The sequence below is a fragment of the Sciurus vulgaris genome (assembly GCF_902686455.1).
Source record: "Sciurus vulgaris genome assembly, chromosome: 11".
NCBI lineage: Eukaryota > Metazoa > Chordata > Mammalia > Rodentia > Sciuridae > Sciurus > Sciurus vulgaris.
The window spans coordinates 111,981,444-111,996,225 of NC_136472.1; the positions used below are offsets into that span (position 1 = coordinate 111,981,444).

Sequence of the window (14,782 nt, forward strand, 5' to 3'; positions counted from 1 at the left end):
CTGCCTCCCATGACTAGGGGGATGGTAAATAGGATCCCTCCCCCACATGTGGTCCTGCTCCCACTGCTGCCTGTGCCCTCTCTGCTTTCCTGCACGTGCTCCCCACACACACCTGTCTCCATGAAGATACCCAGGAGGCAAAACCAGACCCAAGGAAAGCAAGCTGGCCACCCCAGAGCCACTTCAGGGATGCTCAGCAGCCACCAGGAAGATGTAGAGAGATGCATTTCATAATGGGGGTGTGCAAGGAGGAGGCACAAATCTGAGGCCTCACATCAATATTTTCAGTGATTTTTATCTTGGATTGTCCTGGTATTCTACAATTAAGCATGGCTGGCCTGTGTTAGCATTAATGATTTTTAGTCCCAAATTCACTGCTACCAAAGACACTGCAATCAGTGATAACCTTCCTTCCCTCATCCTCACCTCAACCTGCTCTCACGGCTGAGGGCTTCAGGGGGGCTGGGGTGTAGAGAGGACCCAGAAGGAGTGGCCCCTCCCTCAGGCTGGCCATGCCACACCCAGCACCTGCAAATTCCCAATGGGAGAGTACCATATTCCAAAAGTTCTTATCAGAGGGGCATCTCCTGTAGAAAACTTACCCAAGTCCTAGTGCGGAGACCCACAGGAAAAGCCCCAAGACTCACAGAGCCCATAAAGGGCCCACCCAATGGGAGACCAATCTTCCCCACGGTCTTTATTCTCATCAGACTGGTTCCTATTCAGAATAAAGCCATAGAAGGAACAGAATCCGAGAGAGCCCCCAAATCCCCAAATCCCTCACACACACCAAGCCTCCCCCAGAGGCAAGCAGCAGGAGCAAATGACCATACCTCACTGACAAGGAGCAGTAACAGAGGCACTGCTGGGTGTCAGATGTAGGTCTGAGAATGAACAGGTGGCCCCGGGTGGGATGCTTCCAGCCTCTGAGATGCCCTGCCTCCTGCTACCCTCTGGCCGGCCTCCCGGGGCCCCTCTCCCCGCCCCTTTCCTTTCCCTCAGCAAGGCTCAGCCCCCTACCTCAAGCAAAGCCCTCTCCCTGCTGATTTTCCTGAGTGACACAAGGACATTTTTAGGACATGCTGGCAACTGCAGAGGGTATAATGGAGTCAAACCGGCCTTTTGGAGATTCCTCTATGTGTTAGCCCAGCCTGCTCTTCTCTTGACCAGGAGCAGGGGTGGGCATGAAGGCAGCCCTCCAGAGAAAACAGAAACAGGACCATGCTTCCTTGGAGGAGGGGAAAAATGACTGACCCTATGTCCAGCAGCCAGCAATTTGTGCTTCCCAGGAGGGGTAGCAGTTCCAGGGGAATGTGCAGGCTGTTTTAGAAAATCACTTCTCAAGAGAGAGCAACTCCACCCTGCTATGTGCCACCAGTACCCGCAAACTGAGAGCCCCTGGTGAGGGTGCAGCCTGGGGCACAGCAGAGACAGGACCATTGCCAGAAGGGGCCTCACAGGGCTGACGTCGGAAAATTCAGTGGGGCTGGGCAGGGGGCTCAGCAAACTAGCCACTAAGCCCCCTCTGTGTAGTCAGGGAACTTGATTGAGCACAGGATAAGGCTCAAGCGCCTCGAAACCGTCTGCATCCCTAGCAATTGGTACACAGAAATGATGTCTTGATTGAATGAATTTCTGGATGAAGATGGAAAAAAGATAAATGAAAAATCCCATGAGGTTGTAGAATTTAAAACATGAGGAAAGATTCAGAGAGGTGAGACTACTTGCCCAAGATCATGCAGAATCAGTACCATATCTCCTTTCCTCCGCTGCCTTAAAGAGTCCAGGAAGAGCCAAGACAGAAGAACCACAATGTGTCCAGGTAATACAGGGCAGGAGTCAGCAATGGCCAAAGAGAGGAGCAGGGAAGGAACCTGTTGAAGCCCACACAGGAAGTGTAGCTGAGGTCCCAGCTGGAAAGATACCTTGAAGCTGTGGTGAGGACAGCACACCAGGTGGGGGACCAGCGTCCATGGTGACAGGCTGCACACAGGTTATGGAGCCTGAATAACTGAGAGAGTCCTGATATGGGCACAACCCTTCTCATCCTCAAATCCACACCAGGGGGGAGAACTCAACTATGCATGACAGTTTCTGGAACTGAAAATTTCGAGGCACAGGCTGGACCTTTAGCCTACAAAAAGTCTACTTCTTAGCCCTGTTGGGAAAATCTGGGTTTGTTGAGGGAGAAAATAAAGGCTTAAATCCATTCTCCCTACGTCCCACCTCTGCCTCTTTCCTGAGTCCTCTCCATATTCCAACAGGCTTGGCCTATTCAAGAAGTCTTCCTAACTGCCACGATTTCCAGCACCACCGCTCCTCGGACCAGGCCCTGAGCTCCCTGCTTGTTCTGCAGTCTCTTGTGGACCTGGAAGTTCAGCTCCCTGAAGCCCATGGTGACTGAAGGAGAGCAGGGAGTGAAATTTCCCATCATGAGCCACCTTGCTCTAGGCCTAGTCCCAGCCCCATCCACAGCTGCCCAGGGCTCAGGTTCAGGGCTGGCAGGAGGCAGCTGTGCTTGGGGCAGTTAGGTTTGGTCAAGAAGAATGACTTACTTCAATAAGTGAGACTCAGGACAGCTGCATGCTCTGGAAAGCACCAATGCCACCACTGGGCAGAGGAATTCAGCCTCTGACCTTGGCCTTGCAGCAACCAGGTCAACCCAAGTTGATGCAGCTCCCATGCCAACCCCGCTGCAGGAAACTAGAAACAGATTGCACCAGGAGAAAGGCAAGCCACTGGGCTCAGAGCACTGTATTAACTCCTCCGTGCCCCGAGAGAGCCAAGTAACCAGGAGGCCCTAGCAACATCCTGAGTCTGGCACCAGGAGCTTGCAACACCCAGGCATGACCCATGTGTCCCTTCTCTAGCCCCTGAGGAACCTGCCTGGATGACTTAGGACGCACCCACCAGTGCCACACCCAGGGGTCTCCTCACCATCACTCCTGACCCAGCACTGAGGCTTAGTGACAGAGGCAGTAGGTGATAGAAGGATGGTGGAAAGCAGCAGGGATGCTTCAAACAGCACCTATCCTCCATGGTGGCCAGTCTTCCGCCCCTATCCATACCTCCTGCTCGGCCACCCCAGCCAGGCAAGTGAGCCATGAGGAGGAGCTGGAGAGGGACTGAAGATCCAGCACAGACAGCCTGGGCACTGGCCACCCACTCCTCCAACCCTGGAAGCACCGAGCCCCATCATCAAGAGCTAATGAAATCCCCCTAAGGAGGAAGTGAGGATGCAGGAGCCGGTTCCACCATGGCCTCCCCGGCCCACCGCTCTTGCCTCTCCATCGGACTTATCGCTCGTCACAGGATGTTTACAATAATTTTTAATTTGTGCAATTATTAATCACTTTTCTATCTGCCTCATTTGCATAATAATTAGTCATCTCACTGTTTGGCATGCCTCTGAATGACAGTGTTTTAAATTGAATTAAGATTTTAATATTCTATTTTCCTGCTTTCTTCCCCTCCACACGCTAATCAAAGTCAGATTTGGCAGCCAGAGGGAGGGTGGGGAGGAGGTTGGCAGGCACTGGACTTGGCCCGCTCTGCACTCCTGAGAACCGTGGTGGGAGGAGGGCATGTGAGAAGAAGGCAGTAGCAGCCACCCCTCACCCCAAACCTGGCACCTGATGGGTTAACCCCACCTTGGCTAATTGAGTGGAGGTAATGAGTGAGGAGTGGGCAAAAGCAAGTGGGGAGGGAGAGGAGTCACACCGGCTCAGCCACACCAGAGATCAAGAAAAGTACTTTGGTTTATTTTCTTTTTCTGAATAGGCTGCTTTTTGCAAAGGGAAGTTGGAAAGCACATTACAGGCCAGTAATTGATCCCTGGTTACTAGTCTAGGTTAACTTTGATGGCTCCGAGTCCCCCAGGTAGAGAAGCAGGCTGCAGTGATCTAAAACCCATTGCAATTCTTCCGATGTTTCAATGTACAACAAAATAAATCTCTGCCTTTGTGTTTGATTCCCCTTCCCCACCCCTCCACACACCAACAGGCCCTCAGTCGGGCTACACACCTCATAGACGTGTAACGGGGAACGTGGGATTCCCACCAACAAGAGGCAATGAGCAGGGCCACATTACCCTATACTGGGGGCAACTGTGGGTTTATGGATCTCTTTCTTAGCCTCAAGTCCCTCTTCTGACCACCCCAGGAATTCAGCTCCAGTCTGGAGGAGGCCTGCTCCATCTCAGCCTCCCGCTGCTATTGCTGTATTGCCTCGCATGTTGCCATGGCAATTCCTGTGGCTACCCGGGATACCCATTGCTGCTCCAGAATTCTCTGCTTGGGCAGGGCAGCTCTCCCTGCAGCCTGCTTAGAACACCTCCCCTTTTACCATGGTATGGTCATTAGCACATATTCTGCCAAGCCTGACACTGGCCTCTCCCTTCAGGTGAGTAAGGAGGAATGACAGAAGTGAGGAACTAGCGCCAGGTAAGCAAGCAGGGGTCAGGTCATCACAGCTAAGGAGGTGAGGGTCAAACTCCAACTCAGTCACCAAGGCTTTCCCCTTGTGATCTCCCAGTACAGAAACCACAGTTTACCAGCTCTGCACTTGAGGACTGAGGGAGAGAAAGCCCCCTGGATGGGGAAGAAGGAAATGGAGTCCTACTGCCAGAGTTAGGATTGGCTGGGAGGAGGGAGGACTGGCAGCTGCCAGGAACCCTTTCGCTTCACAGGCCCCCAAGGCTGATCAGTTCCACCTGCCAGTCATTTAATAAGGGTAGGCAGAGAAGGTGCTAGTGTTCCTCAGGTCCCTTTTGGCTCAGGGTGTCCCTGAGTCCATGATCCCTCCCACCAAAGCACCCAAGTGCTAATCTACCTAGGAAGGCACTGGTCTCAAAGCTTGTAGTTCTAGGAACCTACTTACCTAGACTCTGCCTGAAGGGTCAGGAACAAGAATTGTCAGAATTCAGGGAAGTCACAGTCCAAGCCAGAAATGACAGGGAGTTTCTGAGAAAGCAGGTCCCAGGGTTGTGGGCTAAGTCTCCAACCCAAACTAGAAGAAGTAAACAACCTTCTTATCCCTCCATAAACCAGGCCCCTATGAACCAAGACTCCACTCTGGTACTCTTTATTCTGACGCCCCCAGCCCTGTTCTACAGCCAACTTCAGCCATCACAGCCCTTTCCCTCCCATAGCCCTTCAACAGTGAAGGGAGTTTTTAGATAGCGAGACACATAGCTAGTGCCGCAGCAGCCTCTGCTGGCCACCTTTTCCTTCTGCACCTCATCTATGAATAAAAAGAAGGCTGGAGGACCCCTCAAACTATGCTTACCCTGATTTCCCATTGACCTAGAACAATTCTGATTTGTATCTTGCTGACTCAATTATTAAGAATGAACACACACACACACACACACACACACTCAGAAGTATCCCAGTTTGGACAATAAATTAAATGGCCTCCAACTACGGTCAAGTTCAGGGTCCCAGAAATCCTGGGGAGAGGGCACAGGGATTGTGCATGGAGCTAAACAACCCTCTCCCCAGAGGTGAAGTTACTTCCATTTAGTCAGCACCACAGGAAAAATGCAGAGTCCCTTTCCCTGGACCAGAGCAGAGGCATCTTGACTAGATGCCTGGGGAAAGAGGGGAAAGCAGGTGTAGGGGTGAAATAAAACAGAAGAGCAGATGCAGTAGGAGGGTGAGAAGTACCAGCAGTGAAATGCTATCATTCCATGTGTCCAGCAGATGGCAACACGGAGCAGCCCCGCAGCCTCATGCCACTGGTGGTTTTGGACACTCTGGCTGTGGCTTCTGGCCTCTTGCAAAGCCTCTCTCTCCCTTTAGCCCAGATGTCTCCTTGTCCTGGATTACAAAATAGATAAATTAAGACATTTCATAAGCTTCACACCTCCCTTCCCCAGAAAGGAAGAGAAGCCCGAGCAGTCCAGGGTAACTGGATCCTGGACCCCTTCCTCTTAGGCCAGTGCCTGGTCAATGCAGGGAACCTAAGGAATCTCTTTTCTTCTGCCCACCTGGGTTGGGAGTTCTGAGCACAGAAGTATAGGGATCACTGTGGGGGGATTTTGTGGGATCATAAAAATTGGGGAATTTCTATACGTTCTGTCATTCAGAGAAATTAATTAAAAAATAAATACAAAATAATAAACCAAAGCACATTTTACATCAGGAGTCACCCATTGTGGGTCTGGGGCCTAAAGATAGCAGCACACTCTACAGAGCCGTGTAAAGTCCGAGTAGAGAGAACCTGGGGGAACTAGGGAGGGCAGGTTTCCTGCATTGCCTTCTCGTTCCCAGTCCCCTCCCTGGTGAAGCAGTGGCCAGACCTATGGGAGGCCAGCAAGGTCACCTCCCGTAGCTGTAGTCTAGCTGACTAGCCCTGGAGCCTCAGTCCCAAACCTCCTCCTACATGGTCCCTACATGGCTGGGGCCAAATTAGAGTTTTGTCCCCCGTTGCCCCAAGTGGGAAAGGATTACCATGGAAAGGAAAAGTAAGGATTACCAAATCCTGGGGAAAATTGCAAAGATGCCTGGCCTACATCATTCATAAAATAACTGCTGTGTTCTGCAAGTCCACACTTGCCCAGTTCTTACCCCATTGGAACCTCAACCTAGAGTTTAGCTGAATTCAACAAATAGTTGTTTAGGATCTTGTATAGACCAGGATGCTAGAGACTGTGGCCTCTGCCTTTAATAAGTTCTAAGTTCGGTCAGGAGAAAAACACATCATATTTGACTGTGATGTGATTTTACTATAAGGAGACCTGTACCAGAGTCAGGTATGTACCTGTATTGTGGGAACCAGCCCAAAAGAAAGCACTTAATTCTGCCACTCTGCCAGTAGCAAGGGGCTAGGGAAAATTCCAGAAGGAATGACATTTGAGCTGGGCCCTGAAAGATGGGGAAGGCTTTGATAAGGGGAAGAGGAATAGGGCAGATACAAAGGTCTGAAAGGGTGGTATTGGGCCAAAGTGTGAAGTCCAGAGAGGGCAGGGGCTATGAGGGGTCTTGGGAGAAGGCTGAGGAGACTGGACACATCCTGCAGACAAGGCTTCACCCTGGCTACTTTCTACATGCCCTTAAAGGATGTCGCTGTCCTCAGTCTCCCCAGTCAATACTGGAACAATCGTGCTTCTCCCACCTTGTCCCCTCAAAAAGCCATAGATTCCCTGTCCCTGAACCTGGGTTGTGACTATCACAAAGTGTGTGACTTTGTAACTATCTGAGAGTTCCATGTGCTCTTGAAGCACTTGTTCATATTGCTGACACCACCATCAACAAGCCCAACTGATCAGACCTCCTCTCAGGCGCTGGGAGGGGTGCTCCTGGACTCCTGCACCCCCTCTGGTCCCCTCTCCCTGAGTAACCATCCCGGAATCATGCATCCATTTGGATAAAAAGCATAACTTTTGGTAGCACTGTGGTCTTAAGCTTCAGTTTCCTCACCTACAAAATGGAAACAGTAGTTGGTATGGGGAGGGAGGGACTGATGAAGGCTAAGTGCCTACATATAGTGCCAAGAGTGGTGCTAAATAAATGAGAACTATTGGATCTGGGTGTCATGCCTTGAGTTAGGAGCTGGTGATTCGAAAATAAATAAAAGACAGTTCCTTCCTAAAAGACCTCACAATCCTCAAATTAGCAGGATAAATGTTGTCTTCAAAATTACATGAAAACTCAGAGAAAGGCCAAATCAGTACGTAGATCCTGCATGAGAAGCAGGAGCAAGAATTTCTGAAGAATGGGTAAAGAGAACCCCTCTATTGCCCTGTAACACAACCCGAGCACCCCCCAGGACCCCAGATGGTTGCTTGAGCAGTGACTTTGTCTTCATCAGCTGTTTCTTTTAGTTCACATCGAAAGACTTTCCAAACTGTCACCCGGAAGCTAAGTGCTCCCTAGCAAGCTGGCCAGGCTCATCTGGGCCTCAAAAGAATGGGCGCAGACAATCCCCTTCCCAGCCTCCTCCTCTGACACACTGAGAAAAACTAGGTCAAGGCCCAGCATCCCACCACGTTTCATGTTGAGGAAGCATAGAACGAGAAAGTTGGATTTCTAGAGGCTAAAGGTAACTACATTGGGTCCAAAATGTCAACTACACAGATAAGAAATGGGAGATTCGTCTCCTCTCTCACTGTATGTGAGAAGGAGATCTGGGAACTTTCAACAATAGTTAGCAGGGTGAAAACCAATGTGACACACATAATGGGGGGTGGGAGGGGTTAGTGTTAGGGTTAGAGTTAGGGTTAGGGAGGGGGGCAAGAATGGAGGAAGGAAGGACTGTATAGAGGGAAAAGAGGGGTGGGAGGGTGGGGGGAAGGGAAAAAATAACAGAATGAATCAAACAACATTACCCTATATAAATTTATGATTACACAAATGATATGCCTTTACTCCATGTACAAACAGAGAAACAACATGTATCCCATTTGTTTACAATAAAAAAAAGCATATCTAAAAAAAAAAAAGAAAAGAAAAAACCAATGTGACTTGGTCACTATGAAAGTTAATTCAATCTTAATCATTGATTACATTAAAATACCTAGACTGAGGGGAGTGATGTCTGCTTTCCTCTGACCAGAGTGCCCTGGGTACTGTGGCCCAAGTTCACTCTCACTGGAATTTCGTCAGCTGGAAGAGGTTAGTCTGTTGTCACAAGCCTCAAGATGAACAGTTCAGTCATGTTGAGATCACCAGGAGAGAGAACTGAAAATAGCCAGAACTGCTCAGGAACAGAACACATACGTCCCATGAGGGATGACAGAGTGAAAAGCATTCAAGTTTGTGTGGGAATGGCACTTCACAGAAATGTGATCTTCCAGAGGATGGCCACACTAGAGAAGGTGTGAGGACTTGCTCTCGTTAAAGACCCTTTCCAACTTTGATTCTAGCATTAATATAATATTTTCATGGAACTAGAGGGGGCACAACAGTTGAACTAGTAAAATGTTGAAAATCCTTAAAATCTCTTGGTGTGGGGAGAGTGGAGTGAATAGAAGTCCTTTCATCTCTCTTCTAACTCAGGTTCCTATTTTGTGATCCAGGTCCTGAAAGGGTCAGCTACTGGCACTCCACACAGCTGACAAGATGCAGCTCAACCCTCTGACTCCAAATACCTGGTGTGTATGGGCTGGAAAGAAGGCAGGAAGAGACAAGCATCTCAAGGGCCAGAGCGTGGGCATGCATGCACACACGCGCACACACACGAAATGGAGGTCTAGGATTGGACTTGAGGCTGGTGGCAGAAACAAGGCCTAACAATGCAGAGGCCTGACTATATCCAGGCACCCTTCCCTAACTGCTGTCACAGTAGTCTGTTGTTGGGGACACAGCTGCCTTCATCTTCTCTCCCAAAGCCAATGCAGCAGGTTTCACATTCAAAGAAGGCCCATAGCAACCTCAGACACCAACCTCTGAATCAATGCCCATTTGCCAAAGCACAGCACCCACTCAGGAACTGGGGACAGAGGACAGAGCTGAGCAGAGAAGTCACTGCCAACACACTCCAGGCCACGGGGTCAAAGTGTTCCCTTGCAATCATCTCTGTGCTCTGACTATGAGTCAATGTCCTCTAGTCACCCCACTACCAGGGATCCCCCTTCTCCCTCCTCTCCCTATGCCCAAAGTTCATGCTCTCTGCCTCCCTCCCTCTACTGCAGGGTCAACAGGCAGAGAAGGACACAGGATGCTTCCTGTCCTGGGTCCTGCTCAGACCTCAGGGGATCAAACACAGCCCTCCTCACAGAATTCTCATTGCCCACTTCCCACTACAATCACAGACTCCCACATCCACGGCAGGAAAAGTGACCCCAGGCAGCCCACTTCCTCCATCCTGAAGATTCTCCACACACTCACTCCACTCTGCCTACTCCACTTGGCACCAGTCAAAAATGTCACTTTCCTCACCAGCCAAAAGTTGCCTGTCCTCTCCCAATCTCCCACCCTTGAACTACAAATGCTGGGTCTAATGTTCTATTTGTATCCAAAACACGACCAGAACAGTCCGACACCCTTCCTCACTTTCCCTGCACAACAGGAGGGGCCTCCTCCAGGTCCAGGCCTATAGCCTTGCAGCTTTGGAAGCATGGAAGGACAAAACCCCAGCTTCGCTCTAGCGTCCAGTGCTCCTAGAGACTCTTCTTTCCCTGTCCTTTAGGAGATGCAGGCACCATGGCAGGTGCACCATGCCTTCGGGGAGGGTACCCTCCTTACTGGAGTTCCACCCATCTACCCAGGCGCCCACCATTGACCATCTGCATCGTAAGCTACCCCACCCCCAACCAGCACTACTTTTAGGACCAAAAGAAAGTACCAGAACGAAGCAGAACTGCTCACTTAGGAATAACTGCTTTTGAAATGCCATCGCTTAAATGCAGAGAACACCCCCATCACCAGTTCTTACTGATCCAGCCTCAAATAAGTTCAAAGAAGGTCCTCTCTGGACACCACCAATAGTACCCTCTCCTCCTTAGTGGGGAAACGGGTGGTAGAAGGTTGCCTTGAGGTAAGTGGAAAAAATCCCTGGAATAGTTTGATCACTATTCTTCCCCCGACTCTAGATACCCCTTCTCCTTGGGACCGAAGACCCCACCTGCCTGACTCTTCTTCAAATAGCACAGCTCCAGATCCCTCCCAACAAGAGAACCTGGCTCTCCAAACACAGTCCAGTAATAGCAACCCTGGTGTTCAGGTAAGGTCAGAAATGAGCCAAGGAGAGGGTCAACAGGGGCCATGGATGCAGTAAACACACTTTTGAAAAGGTTTACTATTTCATGAGATGATAGTGCTTACTGAGCACTATTTTAAGACAGTACTTATGAAACACCGACTAAATACCAGACACTATGCTAGACAATTTTAGATTTTCTCAGTAACCCAGAAAGACATGTACTGTCCTGATTTTACAAATAAAGAACTTTCTGGGAGGTAATACCTGCCTATTTTCTGGTGACCTCGCTCCAGGAGATGGACCCCACAGATTTCTAGTTAGCCCCATTAGTGACCCCCCTAAACAAAGTGAACTTCCCACTAGAGGAAGCAGCATCAGGGATTGCTTTTCAGAAGTCAGAAGCCCAGGAGGAAATAGTCCCAGAAGACATTAGATACCGCCTGGGGCCCCTTGTCCAGGCTCCACTTCAGATGCAAATCCAGCACTCCTCCAGCCAGCACTTCAAACCTCGGTGGCTCCCCTTTGGCACAACCTATGGAGGACGTTCCTTGCCCTGGAAGACAGAGCCTAAGACTTTCCATGGGGAGAAGTCCTGCCATTCAGGTGAGACTTAGCCTGGCAGGTGCAGGTCATAGGGGACAGAGGAATGGTATCCTATATAAAGCCAAATCTGAACTCCCTTGTTTGCAGTTCACTTTACTTCACCCTGCCCAGGGGCATTCCGTTCCCCGGAACAGCTCCCAGTATTGGCATCTACCAACCCAGCAGAAAATAACAAGAAGCAAGGACTCCAGGACTCTCTCCTCAGCAGCCCTTCAGGCAATGTTTGGCTACAAGGTCAGCCAGAATCCCTCTGGGGAGGGTGCCATACCAACCACCCCATCCGGGTCTTCCAGCTCTGGCTAGCCAGCTGGCCCCCATGCAGTCCAGGCTTTCAAAACTCAGGTGATCCAAACAGGGCTGGGAGGCCACTCTGATTCCACACTTAAGACCCTGTGATCCCGTCTTGAGAAGACAACATAGAAGATCAGCATGGTGGAGACACAATGCTGATATGATTTGAGTCTGCTTTCCCCAGCGGACAAAAAGAGGGGAATGTGTCCAGAAATGTGAAAATGCTTCAGCAAGTTGAGTTGGCTGTGCAGGAGCCAGGGCTGGGGTCCAGATTCCCTACCTTTAACCTCATGACTTCCCCACAAGCAGAGGCCCTCTGCATACTTTCTTCTCCTCTTAGGTGAACACGACGCGAGCACTACTCATCAGATTTTCTTCCAGAGTCCTCTTCTTGGTCTGTCAATACTTCCAGCTCACATGCAAGGCAGAAAAGTAGCACCAATAGTGCATAGGGACCATGCAGAATATGTCAACCAGTACAAGAGTGACTTCCAAGCCCCAGCAAGGAGTCAAGTCCTCACATCTAACCCAGCCAAGGCCAGCCAGAGGATCGAGTGAGTAACCAGAATGGTCAGCAAGGGCTGCTGGGAGAAGGGAAGGAGGTCCTAATTCTCAAGACAAAGGTAGTAACTTCAGAACTCAGTCAGCCTTCATTTCAGAGATGTGGCCTGTAGAAGGTAACAGAGCAAAGAACTGATTATTTTGGAATCTTTGGATTTCCTTCTAGTTCAGCTTTACTGAGTCCTCTCATCTCACATGAGGTTTGAGCAAGGACAAATGGCATGTAGTTCATACTTGGGGGTCAGTGCCTTTCCCTATGTATGTGTGGGAGGCATAAACCCTAACTATAAAACAGGAGGAAGAGTAGCCAGGCTTATCGGGGCCCATGAAAGTACAGGGAATCAGGCATTCCACCTGCCTGTCTTTGTCCTGGCATTTCCCCTATGAAAGCCTGCTCCTTTGGGGCCCAGGATGGCCCTATAAATCCCTCTAACCCATCCCTATGTGCTTAGAAGGCCCAGCTCAAGCACAAAGACAGTGATATGTACTTCATAGTGTTACAGAAACAGCAACTATTCCAAAGTTGTGGATGAAAGGATAATCTTCACTCCAAAGTGCCCAAGGATAAAAGCCTAGTAACAAGGACGGCTCTTCTTTCCACAAGCAAATGTACTTCCAAGCTTCTGTTTCCCAAAATCCTATTCTCTAAGCCGTAGCCTCTAGCTGCCTGATGGGGTGTGTTAGAAACGCTCTCCACAGCTCTATCCTAGGGCTGCAGGTGTCTCGTCCTCTCTGCTGAGTCGCAGCATGATAACTGAGGAGTGTGAAAGGAAACAGAGATAAAATAAATTAAAATTTTATTTTCAGAGAAGCAATAAAGAAATTTTAATTTGAAAGTACCTGAAAATATCCTGTTGAGTTTAGGCAAACCCACAAATAAAGGCAAAGGAACAGGCTGATGGCACAGTGCCTTTCTGATCCGTGTGCCTGGACTGACTCAGGGGGGATCCCTACCTGTAGAAGTATTTGTTCCCCGTGCAGCAAATACATCCAGCATGTGCAGAAGAGAATAGCCGAAGGCCAGCAGCGCACTGCTCGTGCGCATCAGGAGCTCAGCCGGTCACAGCAGGAGACGGCCATCCTGGATGGGAAGAGCATGGCCAAGTTTGATGGCAACATAGTGACCAGGGTAAAGTGCCCGGGCTCTCTGTCAAGAGGTAATCAGCTTGAGGGTCCTAACCCCTCCTTCAGGTAGGGGGCAGGAAACAAGGGAAAGAGTTTACCTCAACCCCCACTTTTCTTGAGAAACCTAGAAATGTGGCTTTCCCTAATCTGCACCCATTAGCAGACTCTGATAGCTCCCTGACCTCACAAGGAATGTATGCACTTAACATGTGCTTGACACACTGTAAGTATTTAATGAAAGACAGCAATTAAAATAGTTATTGTTTTCCTAGACAGGCATTCCTCTCTTCCCAGATGTCTTATCTACCTCCTCTCAAGCCCCTGGTAAAAAGAGTCAAGGGTAAGTTCCTCTCTAACACACTAGGGGTCTTCAAAGACAAGTTCCAAACTGAAACTACCAGCAAGCAATTCTTCCAGGACTGGGGAGCTCAACCCCATGTGCTCCAGGGACCTCATTACAGAGGCAATGAGAAGTCCCTGGTAAGAACTGCTGGGAAAAACAAACAGTCCCCTAGCCTCCCCCTTGCATCTCACCTTGCCCCTCGGGTGAGGATGGGTGGGGACGGGTGGGAAGCATCTCAGGGAGAGCAATCTGATGTTTAGATTCTAGCTCTTTCCCAGCTCAGAATGACTTTGAACAAGTTAACCTTTCCTTACAAATGTTTCCTCTCCTGCCAAAGCAAAAGAAAATAAAGAAAACGAGTCCTGCTTACTAAGCACTAGAGAATGCATTTTTACCTGTGACAGAATAAAGTCACACTTCTTGTAATTCCTTAGCTGACAGAGTACTGAAAGTGATATGCAGTGGGGAAGACTTATTTGTCAGCTGACTGTTCTCTGTCCCCTCCCAACATGGAGGGTTCACAGGCACCACCTGAAGATCAAACCACCTGCAGGACCACTTACATGCCCTTGTTTACTGAACGGTTGAAGTTGTATAAGCCCAAGGTCAATGGCATAAAGTCTGAGGCAAGCAATTTCTCAACTGGGCACAGAAAATCATTCAGGTACAAAGGACAGACTGAGTCATTTCCAGGCACAGTAACTTGGCCTGCAAGTGGCAAAGAAAGCCCATGTCATAGAGGAGATAGGACTCAGCTCCAACCCGGCCCCATAACCTCTGCCTATTTTCACAGATCAGCCTCAGAGCTAGGGTCTCAAAAACAGGACATCAGGAGAGACTGACCGAATAACATCTATAAAAATATGCAGTTCAGGACACACATCTGCTAACCAGCTCACGTTAAAAATGGAAGTCTCCAGACAGCTTCCTCTGCCTAGAATCAGCTTTCTCACTGGATTGCCCAGCCACACCCTAACCCTAGTTCTGGCCTCTGCGATGCTAACTGAACAAGGGGGAGTACCCTCTTAAGAAAGGAAAGAGGCACTGGGTGTTCTAGGTCAGTGCTCCAGGAAATACGAGAAAAAAGAAGTTCAGAGTCATTCCCTCTAACCACTGAACCAATGAGCCAGTGACAAAGTACCAAGATTTCTCCAGTGGAAATTATATTCTATTTGACCAGAGTGTTTGATCCTGTTGCCTGTTGTTCTTTGTGTG

At 49.5% G+C, this 14,782-nt stretch overlaps 1 protein-coding gene across 6 annotated transcripts; it reads left to right on the plus strand.

Moving 5' to 3' along the window:
- Positions 1 to 10,115: 10,115 nt before the first annotated feature.
- Positions 10,116 to 14,496, plus strand: LOC306640822 (uncharacterized protein; the record flags this gene model as incomplete). 6 transcript variants are annotated; one of them, XR_013757925.1, is made up of 9 exons in its annotated part: positions 10,116 to 10,235; positions 10,535 to 10,665; positions 11,037 to 11,247; positions 11,335 to 11,481; positions 11,879 to 12,092; positions 13,081 to 13,228; positions 13,501 to 13,564; positions 14,083 to 14,231; positions 14,361 to 14,496. XR_013757925.1 is itself a non-coding variant. In XM_079105421.1 (8 exons), exons 1-8 carry the CDS (start codon positions 10,160 to 10,162, stop codon positions 14,407 to 14,409), a joined length of 1,185 nt encoding a protein of 394 aa, XP_078961547.1. In that variant the 5' UTR covers positions 10,116 to 10,159. The 6 variants fall into 6 exon arrangements, 5 of the variants coding, with proteins under 5 accessions (XP_078961547.1, XP_078961548.1, XP_078961549.1 ...); XM_079105421.1 differs by lacking the exon at positions 13,081 to 13,228 and having other exon boundaries at positions 13,497 to 13,704; XM_079105422.1 differs by lacking the exon at positions 14,083 to 14,231 and having other exon boundaries at positions 13,081 to 13,256; positions 13,519 to 13,564; positions 14,361 to 14,461.
- Between the last annotated feature and the right edge of the window lie 286 nt (positions 14,497 to 14,782).